The sequence below is a fragment of the Lithobates pipiens genome, unplaced genomic scaffold (genome assembly GCF_037356315.1).
Source record: "Lithobates pipiens isolate NorthernLeopardFrog02 unplaced genomic scaffold, aLitPip1_a1.2 Scaffold_8, whole genome shotgun sequence".
Lineage (NCBI taxonomy): Eukaryota > Metazoa > Chordata > Amphibia > Anura > Ranidae > Lithobates > Lithobates pipiens.
The window spans coordinates 271,715,656-271,732,085 of record NW_027507903.1 but is presented as its reverse complement, the minus strand read 5'-3'; the positions used below and the strand labels follow the sequence as shown (position 1 = coordinate 271,732,085).

The 16,430-nt window shown below is 44.1% G+C and overlaps 1 protein-coding gene and 8 non-coding genes across 9 annotated transcripts; all 9 read left to right on the top strand.

The window, feature by feature from the left end:
* The first annotated feature begins 986 nt into the window (after nt 1-986).
* LOC143962061 (zinc finger MYM-type protein 1-like) lies at nt 987-3,572 on the top strand. The gene has a single exon (XM_077471398.1). It carries the CDS (start codon nt 987-989, stop codon nt 3,570-3,572), a length of 2,586 nt encoding a protein of 861 aa, XP_077327524.1.
* Nucleotides 3,573-4,472: 900 nt separating this feature from the next.
* On the top strand, nt 4,473-4,545 carry TRNAV-AAC (transfer RNA valine (anticodon AAC)). Its single transcript has one exon. It is a non-coding gene; the product is annotated as a tRNA-Val (tRNA).
* A 2,361-nt stretch (nt 4,546-6,906) lies between these two features.
* TRNAV-AAC (transfer RNA valine (anticodon AAC)) lies at nt 6,907-6,979 on the top strand. The gene has a single exon. It is a non-coding gene; the product is annotated as a tRNA-Val (tRNA).
* Nucleotides 6,980-9,526: 2,547 nt separating this feature from the next.
* TRNAV-AAC (transfer RNA valine (anticodon AAC)) lies at nt 9,527-9,599 on the top strand. The gene has a single exon. It is a non-coding gene; the product is annotated as a tRNA-Val (tRNA).
* Nucleotides 9,600-9,710: 111 nt separating this feature from the next.
* Nucleotides 9,711-9,783, top strand: TRNAV-CAC (transfer RNA valine (anticodon CAC)). Its single transcript has one exon. It is a non-coding gene; the product is annotated as a tRNA-Val (tRNA).
* Nucleotides 9,784-10,338: 555 nt separating this feature from the next.
* On the top strand, nt 10,339-10,411 carry TRNAV-AAC (transfer RNA valine (anticodon AAC)). The gene has a single exon. It is a non-coding gene; the product is annotated as a tRNA-Val (tRNA).
* Nucleotides 10,412-10,522: 111 nt separating this feature from the next.
* On the top strand, nt 10,523-10,595 carry TRNAV-CAC (transfer RNA valine (anticodon CAC)). Its single transcript has one exon. It is a non-coding gene; the product is annotated as a tRNA-Val (tRNA).
* A 2,179-nt stretch (nt 10,596-12,774) lies between these two features.
* On the top strand, nt 12,775-12,847 carry TRNAV-AAC (transfer RNA valine (anticodon AAC)). The gene has a single exon. It is a non-coding gene; the product is annotated as a tRNA-Val (tRNA).
* A 2,363-nt stretch (nt 12,848-15,210) lies between these two features.
* TRNAV-AAC (transfer RNA valine (anticodon AAC)) lies at nt 15,211-15,283 on the top strand. Its single transcript has one exon. It is a non-coding gene; the product is annotated as a tRNA-Val (tRNA).
* The last annotated feature ends 1,147 nt before the right edge of the window (nt 15,284-16,430 follow it).

Below are 16,430 nucleotides of genomic sequence, written 5' to 3'. Positions count from 1 at the left end.
GGGGTCTTTTAGACCCCCGATCCCTCCATAAAGAGTACCTGTCACCACCTATTACTGTCACAAGGAATGTTTACATTCCTTGTGACAGCAATAAAAGTGATCATTTTTTTTTTTTTTTTAAAACAATTTAGTCATTTTAAAATAAATAAAAAAAATAAAAAAAAAATTTTTCAAAGCGCCCGCCGTCCCCGCGAGCTCGCGAAGCAAAGAAAACGCATACGGAAGTCGCGCCCGCGTATGTAAACGGTGTTCAAATCACACATGTGAGGTATCGCCGCGATCGTCAGAGCGAGAGCAATAATTCTAGTAGTAGACCTCCTCTGTAACGCTAACCTGGTAACCGTAAAAATTTTTTAAAGCGTCGCCTATTGAGATTTTTAGGTACCGTACTTTGTCGTCAATCTACAAGTGCGCGCAATTATAAAGTGTGACATGTTTGGTATCTATTTACTCGGCGTAACATTATCTTTCACATTACGCAAAAAAATTGGGCTAATTTTACTGTTTTTTTTTTTTTTTATTCATGAAAGTGTCCCTTTTCCCAAAAAGTTGCGTTTAAAACACCACTGCGCAAATACCGTGTGACATAAAATATTGCAACAATCGCCGTTTTATTCTCTAGAGCCTCTGCTAAAAAAATATATATAATGTTTGGGGGTTCCAAGTAATTTTCTAGCAAAAAATATGGATTTTAACTTGTAAACACCAAATTCCAAAAATAGGCTTAGTCATGAAAGGGTTAAGCTACTGTGGACCCACTTATTAAGTTAAGAGGGTTATGGAGGTCTGGAGAGTGCACAATTTGAGTATAAGCACCAAAAGTGCATGGGATTTTGTATTAAGAGAAGGAGTTATTTTCTAGTCCACCATGCACAGTTTGCTGGTGCACAACTGCACATGTTGAGATTTGGAAGAAGAAGCACTGGACTTTTTAGAGACATGTATTTGTGCTTACGTTCAAAGTATATTTTTCAGAAAACACCAATATGAAGCGAAATCGACCTAGTGGGTTTCAGCAACGAAAGATGAAGAAGGCAAAAGAACAGTCAGCTGAGGCAATGTCTGGATCCATTTTAAAATATGTCACACCTTCAACATCTACTGCAGTAGGAGAAAGTGCTGAAGGCATTCAGACTTTTGAATTTGAGAGAGAAATACCAGAAGTATCTTCTCAAGAGCATTCATATATAAAAAGGCAAGAATTGGAGAAGATCGACTTATCTTCAAGCAGTGAGAGTGATGTCGCGGAAGGAGATGCCAGAAGAAGCCTCCCCCAGCAAGACTCTGATGAAGAAGCAGAGCAGACTGATAAACTATCAGTTTATTCTGATGTTGCTGCTTGGCCAGTTCCAGTTCCAGATGAGTTAAGAGTGGACCTTATTAAGAGGGGAAGTGAACCTTTCCAAAATAGAGATGGGCCTTTCAGTGCTGTTGAAAGACGAGGAGAGAAATCGAAAGGGAAAAGTCGACAGCTCACCACTGCATGGTTCTATAAGGCTCTTCCAAATGGTGAGACAATTCTTAGAACCTGGATGGTGTACTCTCCATCAAAACAAAGTTTGTTTTGTTTTTGCTGCAGACTTTTTGCGCTTGATGAAAAACTAACTGTAACATCCAGTTTTGTTACCGGGTTTCAGTTGTGGTGGAAGCTGAATCCAAAGGTATCTGATCATGAAGCTTCTGAACAGCATCTTACATGCTTGGAGAAATGGAAGACCTTGAGAACAGGACTGAGGCTACAAAAATGTATTGATCATGTCCACCAAACAACAGTGGACAATGAGAAAAAGAAATGGAGGGATATTTTGCATCGCCTCTTGGATATAACCTTGTTTTTGGCTCACCAGAATCTTCCTTTTCGTGGTCATAGAGAGATCATGTCATCAGTAAATAAAGGAAACTTCCTGGAATTGGCAGAATTGCTTTCAAATTATGATCCAGTTTTAAAGGAACATTTCATAAGGCTGAAACGTTCTACCGAATCTGGGAAGAGAATGACCTCTTATTTCTCGCCAAAAATTCAAAATGAATTTATTTGTCTTCTGGGGAATCAAGTGAAAAAGAAAATAGTGGCTGACATCAAGAAAGCAAAGTACTTTGGGATTCTTTTTGACAGTACCCCTGATGTGTCACACATTGATCAGATGTGTGAAGTGATCAGATATGTTCATATTGAAGGTGATAATGTTGAAGTAAAAGAATCATTCTTGGGCTTCTTTCCTATTGCTGGAAAGACTGCTGCTGAGCTCACAGACAATATCCTGCAACATCTGGAGGAAGCTGGACTGGACATAAGCCTTTGCCGTGGTCAAGGATATGACAATGCTGCAACTATGGCAGGGATTCATGGTGGTGTTCAGGCAAAGATAAAAGAGATAAATCCCAAGGCTTTGTTTATCCCATGTGCAAACCATTCTCTGAACCTTTGTGGGGTGCACTCTTTTGGAAGTGTTGCTTCCTGTGTTACTTTTTTTGGAACATTGGAGAAAGTGTATTTGTTCTTTTCAGTTTCTACACATCGTTGGGAATTGCTGATGGAGAATGTAGGTGTGACAGTGAAAAGACTTTCCCAAACAAGATGGAGCGCTCATTATGATGCTGTGAAGCCAGTGAGGGCAAATTTTGAAAAACTTACTTCAGCCCTTGAAAAGCTGTGTGATCCCAAAGAAAATGTGGACACAAGAGGATCTGCTCAGATGTTGCTGCCTGCTGTATGCGATTTTACTTTTTTGTGTTATCTTTCTTTCTGGTGTGACGTTCTGGGAGAAGTTAATATCACACAGAAGTATTTGCAAACAGTGGGACTCACTCTTGAAAAGTGCATTGTGAAGCTACAAGCTCTAAAAGCATTTCTTGCAGGTCAACGAAATGAAATTGTGGAAAAGGCAATTCATTATGCAACTACCATGTGTGAGGAAATGGGCATTTCAATGGAGAGAAGAGGGCGAGTAAAGCTCCGGAAAACAATGCCAGGAGAGAAGGCAAAGGATGCTGGCCTCACATTGCCAGAGGAAATTAAAAGGGCTATGTTTGAGTGCCTTGATCGCTTTTACCAGGAGTTGGAAATTCGCACTAAGGCAATTGAAAATATCCTCTCAATGTTTGCTGTTATTCAGCCAAACACTCTGGTTGTTGCAACCGAAAAAGATCTACAGAATTATACTTCAAAATTGACTGAGGTTTTTGATGAATTCTCGAATGAAGACATCTATGTGGAGATTGAACGCCTTCGGAGGCATTTGGAAGCTGCCAAGATCAGTATTGAAGAGGCAAAGAAATGGACGGTTTTGCAATTCCTGCAGTTCATTATTAAATGGGATTTTTGTGACTCTTTGCCTAACTTGTCTCTGTGTTTTAGATTCTTTTTGACTCTCTGTGTGAGCATTGCCTCATGTGAAAGGAGTTTTTCAAAATTAAAGTTAATAAAAAACTACTTCCGCTCTACCATGAGTGAGACAAGGCTGACAAATCTGGCCATCCTTTCAATCGAACACGAATATGCAAAGACGATTAACTTTGATGCAGTCATTGATGAATTTGCAGAACTGAAGGCTCGAAGGCAGAGGATGTGAATGACTCCTTTCAATATAGACTGAGCAGTCACTTTGGAGTTTGGATCCGTTTGCTTAAAATAAGCAGTATTATCTGTTCAGTAAATGTTATAAATAATTGAAATAAGTTTAAGTAAGTTAATAAGTTATTTTACAATGTTTTTTTTTTTTAAGTTGATGGAACGTTTACAAATTTGTGCAATAAATATTCTCGAGAAAATGAAAAAAAGTTGTGGGTGTTTTTTCATTTAAAAGTTGGGGGGGGGTGACAGGTGTAGGATCCGCCCCGGGTGCCAAACGCTCTAGGTACGCCCCTGCGTTCGCCTCACACGCGAAAGGTCCCCGGTTCGAAACCGGGCAGAAACAGTGCTTACCTTTAACTTTTTCACAGTCTGGCAAACTCAAAGCTCTTGCCATGCCTTGCCCCTCTGGCAGCCGTAAGCCAAATCTGCCAATACAAAGCACAGTTTAGGTGCAACACCTTCAATGTGAGCTCTTTTTCTTCACTGTTTATGAGCTGACCATCGCTGTAAGTGTTTGGTGTTTAGGCAAACTTGTTTTCTGGACCCAAAGGCAATTGGAATGTGGACTTTGGTTCTCCTGCTTAGTCAGCTGAGCTGGAAAACCTGACGACCATTGGCGTATGTTTTCAGCTGACCTGGTGAGAAAAGTGTGTGGAAAAGCTAGAGGTGATATCCATGACTCAGTGTATCTTGCCAGTACTGGCTGTTTTGAGGATGTTATTTGTATCAAGTTAGGCATCCGAGATGGGCTTTCTTCCTTCTTTGCTTCATTACCAAAGAGTATCATTTGCAAGGACGGTAAACTGAACTCAGGTTATCAACCAACCAGAAGCAAATAATAGCTAATACGGTGACCCCAACCTCCGAGCAACCAACCCGAAAAGTGCTGTGGTGATAGGTTTCTGTAGTGTAGTGGTTATCACGTTCGCCTAACACGCGAAAGGTCCCCGGTTCGAAACCGGGCAGAAACAATTTGAGCGCGCTAGTGCTTTTTGTCAATGTCGCTTTCAGCAGCTCTTTTCACCGATCTTATTTTAGGGTAGACTTTCGGTCTGCAAGGCTCAAAAAAACAGCATGAATGGGTTTCTGTAGTGTAGTGGTTATCACATTCGCCTCACACGCGAAAGGTCCCCGGTTCGAAACCGGGCAGAAACAGTGCTTACCTTTAACTTTTTCACAGTCTGGCAAACTCAAAGCTCTTGCCATGCCTTGCCCCTCTGGCAGCCGTAAGCCAAATCTGCCAATACAAAGCACAGTTTAGGTGCAACACCTTCAATGTGAGCTCTTTTTCTTCACTGTTTATGAGCTGACCATCGCTGTAAGTGTTTGGTGTTTAGGCAAACTTGTTTTCTGGACCCAAAGGCAATTGGAATGTGGACTTTGGTTCTCCTGCTTAGTCAGCTGAGCTGGAAAACCTGACGACCATTGGCGTATGTTTTCAGCTGACCTGGTGAGAAAAGTGTGTGGAAAAGCTAGAGGTGATATCCATGACTCAGTGTATCTTGCCAGTACTGGCTGTTTTGAGGATGTTATTTGTATCAAGTTAGGCATCCGAGATGGGCTTTCTTCCTTCTTTGCTTCATTACCAAAGAGTATCATTTGCAAGGACGGTAAACTGAACTCAGGTTATCAACCAACCAGAAGCAAATAATAGCTAATACGGTGACCCCAACCTCCGAGCAACCAACCCGTAAAGTGCTGTTGTGATGGGTTTCTGTAGTGTAGTGGTTATCACGTTCGCCTAACACGCAAAAGGTCCCCTGTTCGAAACCGGGCAGAAACAATTTGAGCGCGCTAGTGCTTTTTGTCAATGTCGCTTTCAGCAGCTCTTTTCACCGATCTTACTTTAGGGTAGACTTTCGGTTTGCAAGGCTCAAAAAAACAGCATGAATGGGTTTCTGTAGTGTAGTGGTTATCACGTTCGCCTCACACGCGAAAGATCCCCGTTCGAAACCGGGCAGAAACAGTGCTTACCTTTAACTTTTTCACAGTCTGGCAAACTCAAAGCTCTTGCCATGCCTTGCTCCTCTGGCAGCCGTAAGCCAAATCTGCCAATACAAAGCACAGTTTAGGTGCAACACCTTCAATGTGAGCTCTTTTTCTTCACTGTTTATGAGCTGACCATCGCTGTAAGTGTTTGGCGTTTAGGCAAACTTGTTTTCTGGACCCAAAGGCAATTGGAATGTGGACTTTGGTTCTCCTGCTTAGTCAGCTGAGCTGGAAAACCTGACGACCATTGGCGTATGTTTTCAGCTGACCTGGTGAGAAAAGTGTGTGGAAAAGCTAGAGGTGATATCCATGACTCAGTGTATCTTGCCAGTACTGGCTGTTTTGAGGATGTTATTTGTATCAAGTTAGGCATCCGAGATGGGCTTTCTTCCTTCTTTGCTTCATTACCAAAGAGTATCATTTGCAAGGACGGTAAACTGAACTCAGGTTATCAACCAACCAGAAGCAAATAATAGCTAATACGGTGACCCCAACCTCCGAGCAACCAACCAGAAAAATGCTGTTGTGATAGGTTTCTGTAGTGTAGTGGTTATCACGTTCGCCTAACACGTGAAAGGTCCCCGGTTCGAAACCGGGCAGAAACAATTTGAGCGCGCTAGTGCTTTTTGTCAATGTCGCTTTCAGCAGCTCTTTTCACAGATCTTACTTTAGGGTAGACTTTCGGTTTGCAAGGCTCAAAAAAACAGCATGAATGGGTTTCTGTAGTGTAGTGGTTATCACGTTCGCCTCACACGCGAAAGATCCCCGTTCGAAACCGGGCAGAAACAGTGCTTACCTTTAACTTTTTCACAGTCTGGCAAACTCAAAGCTCTTGCCATGCCTTGCTCCTCTGGCAGCCGTAAGCCAAATCTGCCAATACAAAGCACAGTTTAGGTGCAACACCTTCAATGTGAGCTCTTTTTCTTCACTGTTTATGAGCTGACCATCGCTGTAAGTGTTTGGCGTTTAGGCAAACTTGTTTTCTGGACCCAAAGGCAATTGGAATGTGGACTTTGGTTCTCCTGCTTAGTCAGCTGAGCTGGAAAACCTGACGACCATTGGCGTATGTTTTCAGCTGACCTGGTGAGAAAAGTGTGTGGAAAAGCTAGAGGTGATATCCATGACTCAGTGTATCTTGCCAGTACTGGCTGTTTTGAGGATGTTATTTGTATCAAGTTAGGCATCCGAGATGGGCTTTCTTCCTTCTTTGCTTCATTACCAAAGAGTATCATTTGCAAGGACGGCAAACTGAACTCAGGTTATCAACCAACCAGAAGCAAATAATAGCTAATACGGTGACCCCAACCTCCGAGCAACCAACCCGAAAAGTGCTGTTGTGATGGGTTTCTGTAGTGTAGTGGTTATCACGTTCGCCTAACACGCGAAAGGTCCCCGGTTCGAAACCGGGCAGAAACAATTTGAGCGCGCTAGTGCTTTTTGTCAATGTCGCTTTCAGCAGCTCTTTTCACCGATCTTACTTTAGGGTAGACTTTCGGTTTGCAAGGCTCAAAAAAACAGCATGAATGGGTTTCTGTAGTGTAGTGGTTATCACGTTCGCCTCACACGCGAAAGGTCCCTGGTTCGAAACCGGGCAGAAACAGTGCTTACCTTTAACTTTTTCACAGTCTGGCAAACTCAAAGCTCTTGCCATGCCTTGCCCCTCTGGCAGCAGTAAGCCAAATCTGCCAATACAAAGCACAGTTTAGGTGCAACACCTTCAATGTGAGCTCTTTTTCTTCACTGTTTATGAGCTGACCATCGCTGTAAGTGTTTGGCGTTTAGGCAAACTTGTTTTCTGGACCCAAAGGCAATTGGAATGTGGACTTTGGTTCTCCTGCTTAGTCAGCTGAGCTGGAAAACCTGACGACCATTGGCGTATGTTTTCAGCTGACCTGGTGAGAAAAGTGTGTGGAAAAGCTAGAGGTGATATCCATGACTCAGTGTATCTTGCCAGTACTGGCTGTTTTGAGGATGTTATTTGTATCAAGTTAGGCATCCGAGATGGGCTTTCTTCCTTCTTTGCTTCATTACCAAAGAGTATCATTTGCAAGGACGGTAAACTGAACTCAGGTTATCAACCAACCAGAAGCAAATAATAGCTAATACGGTGACCCCAACCTCCGAGCAACCAACCCGAAAAGTGCTGTCGTGATAGGTTTCTGTAGTGTAGTGGTTATCGTGTTCGCCTAACATGCGAAAGGTCCCCGGTTCGAAACCGGGCAGAAACAATTTGAGCGCGCTAGTGCTTTTTGTCAATGTCGCTTTCAGCAGCTCTTTTCACCGATCTTACTTTAGGGTAGACTTTCGGTTTGCAAGGCTCAAAAAAACAGCATGAATGGGTTTCTGTAGTGTAGTGGTTATCACTTTCGCCTCACACGCGAAAGGTCCCTGGTTCGAAACCGGGCAGAAACAGTGCTTACCTTTAACTTTTTCACAGTCTGGCAAACTCAAAGCTCTTGCCATGCCTTGCCCCTCTGGCAGCCGTAAGCCAAATCTGCCAATACAAAGCACAGTTTAGGTGCAACACCTTCAATGTGAGCTCTTTTTCTTCACTGTTTATGAGCTGACCATCGCTGTAAGTGTTTGGCGTTTAGGCAAACTTGTTTTCTGGACCCAAAGGCAATTGGAATGTGGACTTTGGTTCTCCTGCTTAGTCAGCTGAGCTGGAAAACCTGACGACCATTGGCGTATGTTTTCAGCTGACCTGGTGAGAAAAGTGTGTGGAAAAGCTAGAGGTGATATCCATGACTCAGTGTATCTTGCCAGTACTGGCTGTTTTGAGGATGTTATTTGTATCAAGTTAGGCATCCGAGATGGGCTTTCTTCCTTCTTTGCTTCATTACCAAAGAGTATCATTTGCAAGGACGGTAAACTGAACTCAGGTTATCAACCAACCAGAAGCAAATAATAGCTAATACGGTGACCCCAACCTCCGAGCAACCAACCCGAAAAGTGCTGTCGTGATAGGTTTCTGTAGTGTAGTGGTTATCGTGTTCGCCTAACATGCGAAAGGTCCCCGGTTCGAAACCGGGCAGAAACAATTTGAGCGCGCTAGTGCTTTTTGTCAATGTCGCTTTCAGCAGCTCTTTTCACCGATCTTACTTTAGGGTAGACTTTCGGTTTGCAAGGCTCAAAAAAACAGCATGAATGGGTTTCTGTAGTGTAGTGGTTATCACGTTCGCCTAACACGCGAAAGGTCCCCAGTTCGAAACCGGGCAGAAACAATTTGAGTGCGCTAGTGCTTTTTGTCAATGTCGCTTTCAGCAGCTCTTTTCACAGATCTTACTTTAGGGTAGACTTTCGGTTTGCAAGGCTCAAACAAACAGCATGAATGGGTTTCTGTAGTGTAGTGGTTATCACGTTCGCCTCACACGCGAAAGGTCCCCGGTTCGAAACTGGGCAGAAACAGTGCTTACCTTTAACTTTTTCACATTCTGGCAAACTCAAAGCTCTTGCCATGCCTTGCCCCTCTGGCAGCCGTAAGCCAAATCTGCCAATACAAAGCACAGTTTAGGTGCAACACCTTCAATGTGAGCTCTTTTTCTTCACTGTTTATGAGCTGACCATCGCTGTAAGTGTTTGGTGTTTAGGCAAACTTGTTTTCTGGACCCAAAGGCAATTGGAATGTGGACTTTGGTTCTCCTGCTTAGTCAGCTGAGCTGGAAAACCTGACGACCATTGGCGTATGTTTTCAGCTGACCTGGTGAGAAAAGTGTGTGGAAAAGCTAGAGGTGATATCCATGACTCAGTGTATCTTGCCAGTACTGGCTGTTTTGAGGATGTTATTTGTATCAAGTTAGGCATCCGAGATGGGCTTTCTTCCTTCTTTGCTTCATTACCAAAGAGTATCATTTGCAAGGATGGTAAACTGAACTCAGGTTATCAACCAACCAGAAGCAAATAATAGCTAATACGGTGACCCCAACCTCCGAACAACCAACTTGAAAAGTGCTGTCGTGATAGGTTTCTGTAGTGTAGTGGTTATCACGTTCGCCTAACACGCGAAAGGTCCCCGGTTCGAAACCGGGCAGAAACAATTTGAGTGCGCTAGTGCTTTTTGTCAATGTCGCTTTCAGCAGCTCTTTTCACAGATCTTACTTTAGGGTAGACTTTCGGTTTGCAAGGCTCAAAAAAACAGCATGAATGGGTTTCTGTAGTGTAGTGGTTATCACGTTCGCCTCACACGCGAAAGGTCCCCGGTTCGAAACCGGGCAGAAACAGTGCTTACCTTTAACTTTTTCACATTCTGGCAAACTCAAAGCTCTTGCCATGCCTTGCCCCTCTGGCAGCCGTAAGCCAAATCTGCCAATACAAAGCACAGTTTAGGTGCAACACCTTCAATGTGAGCTCTTTTTCTTCACTGTTTATGAGCTGACCATCGCTGTAAGTGTTTGGTGTTTAGGCAAACTTGTTTTCTGGACCCAAAGGCAATTGGAATGTGGACTTTGGTTCTCCTGCTTAGTCAGCTGAGCTGGAAAACCTGACGACCATTGGCGTATGTTTTCAGCTGACCTGGTGAGAAAAGTGTGTGGAAAAGCTAGAGGTGATATCCATGACTCAGTGTATCTTGCCAGTACTGGCTGTTTTGAGGATGTTATTTGTATCAAGTTAGGCATCCGAGATGGGCTTTCTTCCTTCTTTGCTTCATTACCAAAGAGTATCATTTGCAAGGACGGTAAACTGAACTCAGGTTATCAACCAACCAGAAGCAAATAATAGCTAATACGGTGACCCCAACCTCCGAACAACCAACTTGAAAAGTGCTGTCGTGATAGGTTTCTGTAGTGTAGTGGTTATCACGTTCGCCTAACACGCGAAAGGTCCCCGGTTCGAAACCGGGCAGAAACAATTTGAGTGCGCTAGTGCTTTTTGTCAATGTCGCTTTCAGCAGCTCTTTTCACAGATCTTACTTTAGGGTAGACTTTCGGTTTGCAAGGCTCAACAAAACAGCATGAATGGGTTTCTGTAGTGTAGTGGTTATCACGTTCGCCTCACACGCGAAAGGTCCCCGGTTCGAAACCGGGCAGAAACAGTGCTTACCTTTAACTTAATCACATTCTGGCAAACTCAAAGCTCTTGCCATGCCTTGCCCCTCTGGCAGCCGTAAGCCAAATCTGCCAATACAAAGCACAGTTTAGGTGCAACACCTTCAATGTGAGCTCTTTTTCTTCACTGTTTATGAGCTGACCATCGCTGTAAGTGTTTGGTGTTTAGGCAAACTTGTTTTCTGGACCCAAAGGCAATTGGAATGTGGACTTTGGTTCTCCTGCTTAGGCAGCTGAGCTGGAAAACCTGACGACCATTGGCGTATGTTTTCAGATGACCTGGTGAGAAAAGTGTGTGGAAAAGCTAGAGGTGATATCCATGACTCAGTGTATCTTGCCAGTACTGGCTGTTTTGAGGATGTTATTTGTATCAAGTTAGGCATCCGAGATGGGCTTTCTTCCTTCTTTGCTTCATTACCAAAGAGTATCATTTGCAAGGACGGTAAACTGAACTCAGGTTATCAACCAACCAGAAGCAAATAATAGCTAATACGGTGACCCCAACCTCCGAACAACCAACTTGAAAAGTGCTGTCGTGATAGGTTTCTGTAGTGTAGTGGTTATCACGTTTGCCTAACACGCGAAAGGTCCCCGGTTCGAAACCGGGCAGAAACAATTTGAGTGCGCTAGTGCTTTTTGTCAATGTCGCTTTCAGCAGCTCTTTTCACAGATCTTACTTTAGGGTAGACTTTCGGTTTGCAAGGCTCAAAAAAACAGCATGAATGGGTTTCTGTAGTGTAGTGGTTATCACGTTCGCCTCACACGCGAAAGGTCCCCGGTTCAAAACCGGGCAGAAACAGTGCTTACCTTTAACTTAATCACATTCTGGCAAACTCAAAGCTCTTGCCATGCCTTGCCCCTCTGGCAGCCGTAAGCCAAATCTGCCAATACAAAGCACAGTTTAGGTGCAACACCTTCAATGTGAGCTCTTTTTCTTCACTGTTTATGAGCTGACCATCGCTGTAAGTGTTTGGTGTTTAGGCAAACTTGTTTTCTGGACCCAAAGGCAATTGGAATGTGGACTTTGGTTCTCCTGCTTAGGCAGCTGAGCTGGAAAACCTGACGACCATTGGCGTATGTTTTCAGATGACCTGGTGAGAAAAGTGTGTGGAAAAGCTAGAGGTGATATCCATGACTCAGTGTATCTTGCCAGTACTGGCTGTTTTGAGGATGTTATTTGTATCAAGTTAGGCATCCGAGATGGGCTTTCTTCCTTCTTTGCTTCATTACCAAAGAGTATCATTTGCAAGGACGGTAAACTGAACTCAGGTTATCAACCAACCAGAAGCAAATAATAGCTAATACGGTGACCCCAACCTCCGAGCAACCAACCCGAAACATGCTGTTGTGATAGGTTTCTGTAGTGTAGTGGTAATCACGTTCGCCTAACACGTGAAAGGTCCCCGGTTCGAAACCGGGCAGAAACAATTTGAGCGCGCTAGTGCTTTTTGTCAATGTCGCTTTCAGCAGCTCTTTTCACAGATCTTACTTTAGGGTAGACTTTCGGTTTGCAAGGCTCAAAAAAACAGCATGAATGGGTTTCTGTAGTGTAGTGGTTATCACGTTCGCCTCACGCGCGAAAGGTCCCCGGTTCGAAACCGGGCAGAAACAGTGCTTACCTTTAACTTTTTCACAGTCTGGCAAACTCAAAGCTCTTGCCATGCCTTGCCCCTCTGGCAGCCGTAAGCCAAATCTGCCAATACAAAGCACAGTTTAGGTGCAACACCTTCAATGTGAGCTCTTTTTCTTCACTGTTTATGAGCTGACCATCGCTGTAATTGTTTGGTGTTTAGGCAAACTTGTTTTCTGGACCCAAAGGCAATTGGAATGTGGACTTTGGTTCTCCTGCTTAGGCAGCTGAGCTGGAAAACCTGACGACCATTGGCGTATGTTTTCAGATGACCTGGTGAGAAAAGTGTGTGGAAAAGCTAGAGGTGATATCCATGACTCAGTGTATCTTGCCAGTACTGGCTGTTTTGAGGATGTTATTTGTATCAAGTTAGGCATCCGAGATGGGCTTTCTTCCTTCTTTGCTTCATTACCAAAGAGTATCATTTGCAAGGACGGTAAACTGAACTCAGGTTATCAACCAACCAGAAGCAAATAATAGCTAATACGGTGACCCCAACCTCCGAACAACCAACTTGAAAAGTGCTGTCGTGATAGGTTTCTGTAGTGTAGTGGTTATCACGTTCGCCTAACACGCGAAAGGTCCCCGGTTCGAAACCGGGCAGAAACAATTTGAGTGCGCTAGTGCTTTTTGTCAATGTCGCTTTCAGCAGCTCTTTTCACAGATCTTACTTTAGGGTAGACTTTCGGTTTGCAAGGCTCAAAAAAACAGCATGAATGGGTTTCTGTAGTGTAGTGGTTATCACGTTCGCCTCACACGCGAAAGGTCCCCGGTTCAAAACCGGGCAGAAACAGTGCTTACCTTTAACTTAATCACATTCTGGCAAACTCAAAGCTCTTGCCATGCCTTGCCCCTCTGGCAGCCGTAAGCCAAATCTGCCAATACAAAGCACAGTTTAGGTGCAACACCTTCAATGTGAGCTCTTTTTCTTCACTGTTTATGAGCTGACCATCGCTGTAAGTGTTTGGTGTTTAGGCAAACTTGTTTTCTGGACCCAAAGGCAATTGGAATGTGGACTTTGGTTCTCCTGCTTAGGCAGCTGAGCTGGAAAACCTGACGACCATTGGCGTATGTTTTCAGATGACCTGGTGAGAAAAGTGTGTGGAAAAGCTAGAGGTGATATCCATGACTCAGTGTATCTTGCCAGTACTGGCTGTTTTGAGGATGTTATTTGTATCAAGTTAGGCATCCGAGATGGGCTTTCTTCCTTCTTTGCTTCATTACCAAAGAGTATCATTTGCAAGGACGGTAAACTGAACTCAGGTTATCAACCAACCAGAAGCAAATAATAGCTAATACGGTGACCCCAACCTCCGAGCAACCAACCCGAAACATGCTGTTGTGATAGGTTTCTGTAGTGTAGTGGTAATCACGTTCGCCTAACACGTGAAAGGTCCCCGGTTCGAAACCGGGCAGAAACAATTTGAGTGCGCTAGTGCTTTTTGTCAATGTCGCTTTCAGCAGCTCTTTTCACAGATCTTACTTTAGGGTAGACTTTCGGTTTGCAAGGCTCAAAAAAACAGCATGAATGGGTTTCTGTAGTGTAGTGGTTATCACGTTCGCCTCACACGCGAAAGGTCCCCGGTTCAAAACCGGGCAGAAACAGTGCTTACCTTTAACTTAATCACATTCTGGCAAACTCAAAGCTCTTGCCATGCCTTGCCCCTCTGGCAGCCGTAAGCCAAATCTGCCAATACAAAGCACAGTTTAGGTGCAACACCTTCAATGTGAGCTCTTTTTCTTCACTGTTTATGAGCTGACCATCGCTGTAAGTGTTTGGTGTTTAGGCAAACTTGTTTTCTGGACCCAAAGGCAATTGGAATGTGGACTTTGGTTCTCCTGCTTAGGCAGCTGAGCTGGAAAACCTGACGACCATTGGCGTATGTTTTCAGATGACCTGGTGAGAAAAGTGTGTGGAAAAGCTAGAGGTGATATCCATGACTCAGTGTATCTTGCCAGTACTGGCTGTTTTGAGGATGTTATTTGTATCAAGTTAGGCATCCGAGATGGGCTTTCTTCCTTCTTTGCTTCATTACCAAAGAGTATCATTTGCAAGGACGGTAAACTGAACTCAGGTTATCAACCAACCAGAAGCAAATAATAGCTAATACGGTGACCCCAACCTCCGAGCAACCAACCCGAAACATGCTGTTGTGATAGGTTTCTGTAGTGTAGTGGTAATCACGTTCGCCTAACACGTGAAAGGTCCCCGGTTCGAAACCGGGCAGAAACAATTTGAGCGCGCTAGTGCTTTTTGTCAATGTCGCTTTCAGCAGCTCTTTTCACAGATCTTACTTTAGGGTAGACTTTCGGTTTGCAAGGCTCAAAAAAACAGCATGAATGGGTTTCTGTAGTGTAGTGGTTATCACGTTCGCCTCACGCGCGAAAGGTCCCCGGTTCGAAACCGGGCAGAAACAGTGCTTACCTTTAACTTTTTCACAGTCTGGCAAACTCAAAGCTCTTGCCATGCCTTGCCCCTCTGGCAGCCGTAAGCCAAATCTGCCAATACAAAGCACAGTTTAGGTGCAACACCTTCAATGTGAGCTCTTTTTCTTCACTGTTTATGAGCTGACCATCGCTGTAAGTGTTTGGTGTTTAGGCAAACTTGTTTTCTGGACCCAAAGGCAATTGGAATGTGGACTTTGGTTCTCCTGCTTAGGCAGCTGAGCTGGAAAACCTGACGACCATTGGCGTATGTTTTCAGATGACCTGGTGAGAAAAGTGTGTGGAAAAGCTAGAGGTGATATCCATGACTCAGTGTATCTTGCCAGTACTGGCTGTTTTGAGGATGTTATTTGTATCAAGTTAGGCATCCGAGATGGGCTTTCTTCCTTCTTTGCTTCATTACCAAAGAGTATCATTTGCAAGGACGGTAAACTGAACTCAGGTTATCAACCAACCAGAAGCAAATAATAGCTAATACGGTGACCCCAACCTACGAACAACCAACTTGAAAAGTGCTGTCGTGATAGGTTTCTGTAGTGTAGTGGTTATCACGTTCGCCTAACACGCGAAAGGTCCCCGGTTCGAAACCGGGCAGAAACAATTTGAGTGCGCTAGTGCTTTTTGTCAATGTCGCTTTCAGCAGCTCTTTTCACAGATCTTACTTTAGGGTAGACTTTCGGTTTGCAAGGCTCAAAAAAACAGCATGAATGGGTTTCTGTAGTGTAGTGGTTATCACGTTCGCCTCACACGCGAAAGGTCCCCGGTTCAAAACCGGGCAGAAACAGTGCTTACCTTTAACTTAATCACATTCTGGCAAACTCAAAGCTCTTGCCATGCCTTGCCCCTCTGGCAGCCGTAAGCCAAATCTGCCAATACAAAGCACAGTTTAGGTGCAACACCTTCAATGTGAGCTCTTTTTCTTCACTGTTTATGAGCTGACCATCGCTGTAAGTGTTTGGTGTTTAGGCAAACTTGTTTTCTGGACCCAAAGGCAATTGGAATGTGGACTTTGGTTCTCCTGCTTAGGCAGCTGAGCTGGAAAACCTGACGACCATTGGCGTATGTTTTCAGATGACCTGGTGAGAAAAGTGTGTGGAAAAGCTAGAGGTGATATCCATGACTCAGTGTATCTTGCCAGTACTGGCTGTTTTGAGGATGTTATTTGTATCAAGTTAGGCATCCGAGATGGGCTTTCTTCCTTCTTTGCTTCATTACCAAAGAGTATCATTTGCAAGGACGGTAAACTGAACTCAGGTTATCAACCAACCAGAAGCAAATAATAGCTAATACGGTGACCCCAACCTCCGAGCAACCAACCCGAAACATGCTGTTGTGATAGGTTTCTGTAGTGTAGTGGTAATCACGTTCGCCTAACACGTGAAAGGTCCCCGGTTCGAAACCGGGCAGAAACAATTTGAGCGCGCTAGTGCTTTTTGTCAATGTCGCTTTCAGCAGCTCTTTTCACAGATCTTACTTTAGGGTAGACTTTCGGTTTGCAAGGCTCAAAAAAACAGCATGAATGGGTTTCTGTAGTGTAGTGGTTATCACGTTCGCCTCACGCGCGAAAGGTCCCCGGTTCGAAACCGGGCAGAAACAGTGCTTACCTTTAACTTTTTCACAGTCTGGCAAACTCAAAGCTCTTGCCATGCCTTGCCCCTCTGGCAGCCGTAAGCCAAATCTGCCAATACAAAGCACAGTTTAGGTGCAACACCTTCAATGTGAGCTCTTTTTCTTCACTGTTTATGAG

Coding starts and splice junctions, on each gene's coding strand:
- LOC143962061 (XM_077471398.1), top strand. CDS start 987: ATGAAGCGAAATCGACCTAGTGGGTTTCAGCAACGAAAGATGAAGAAG.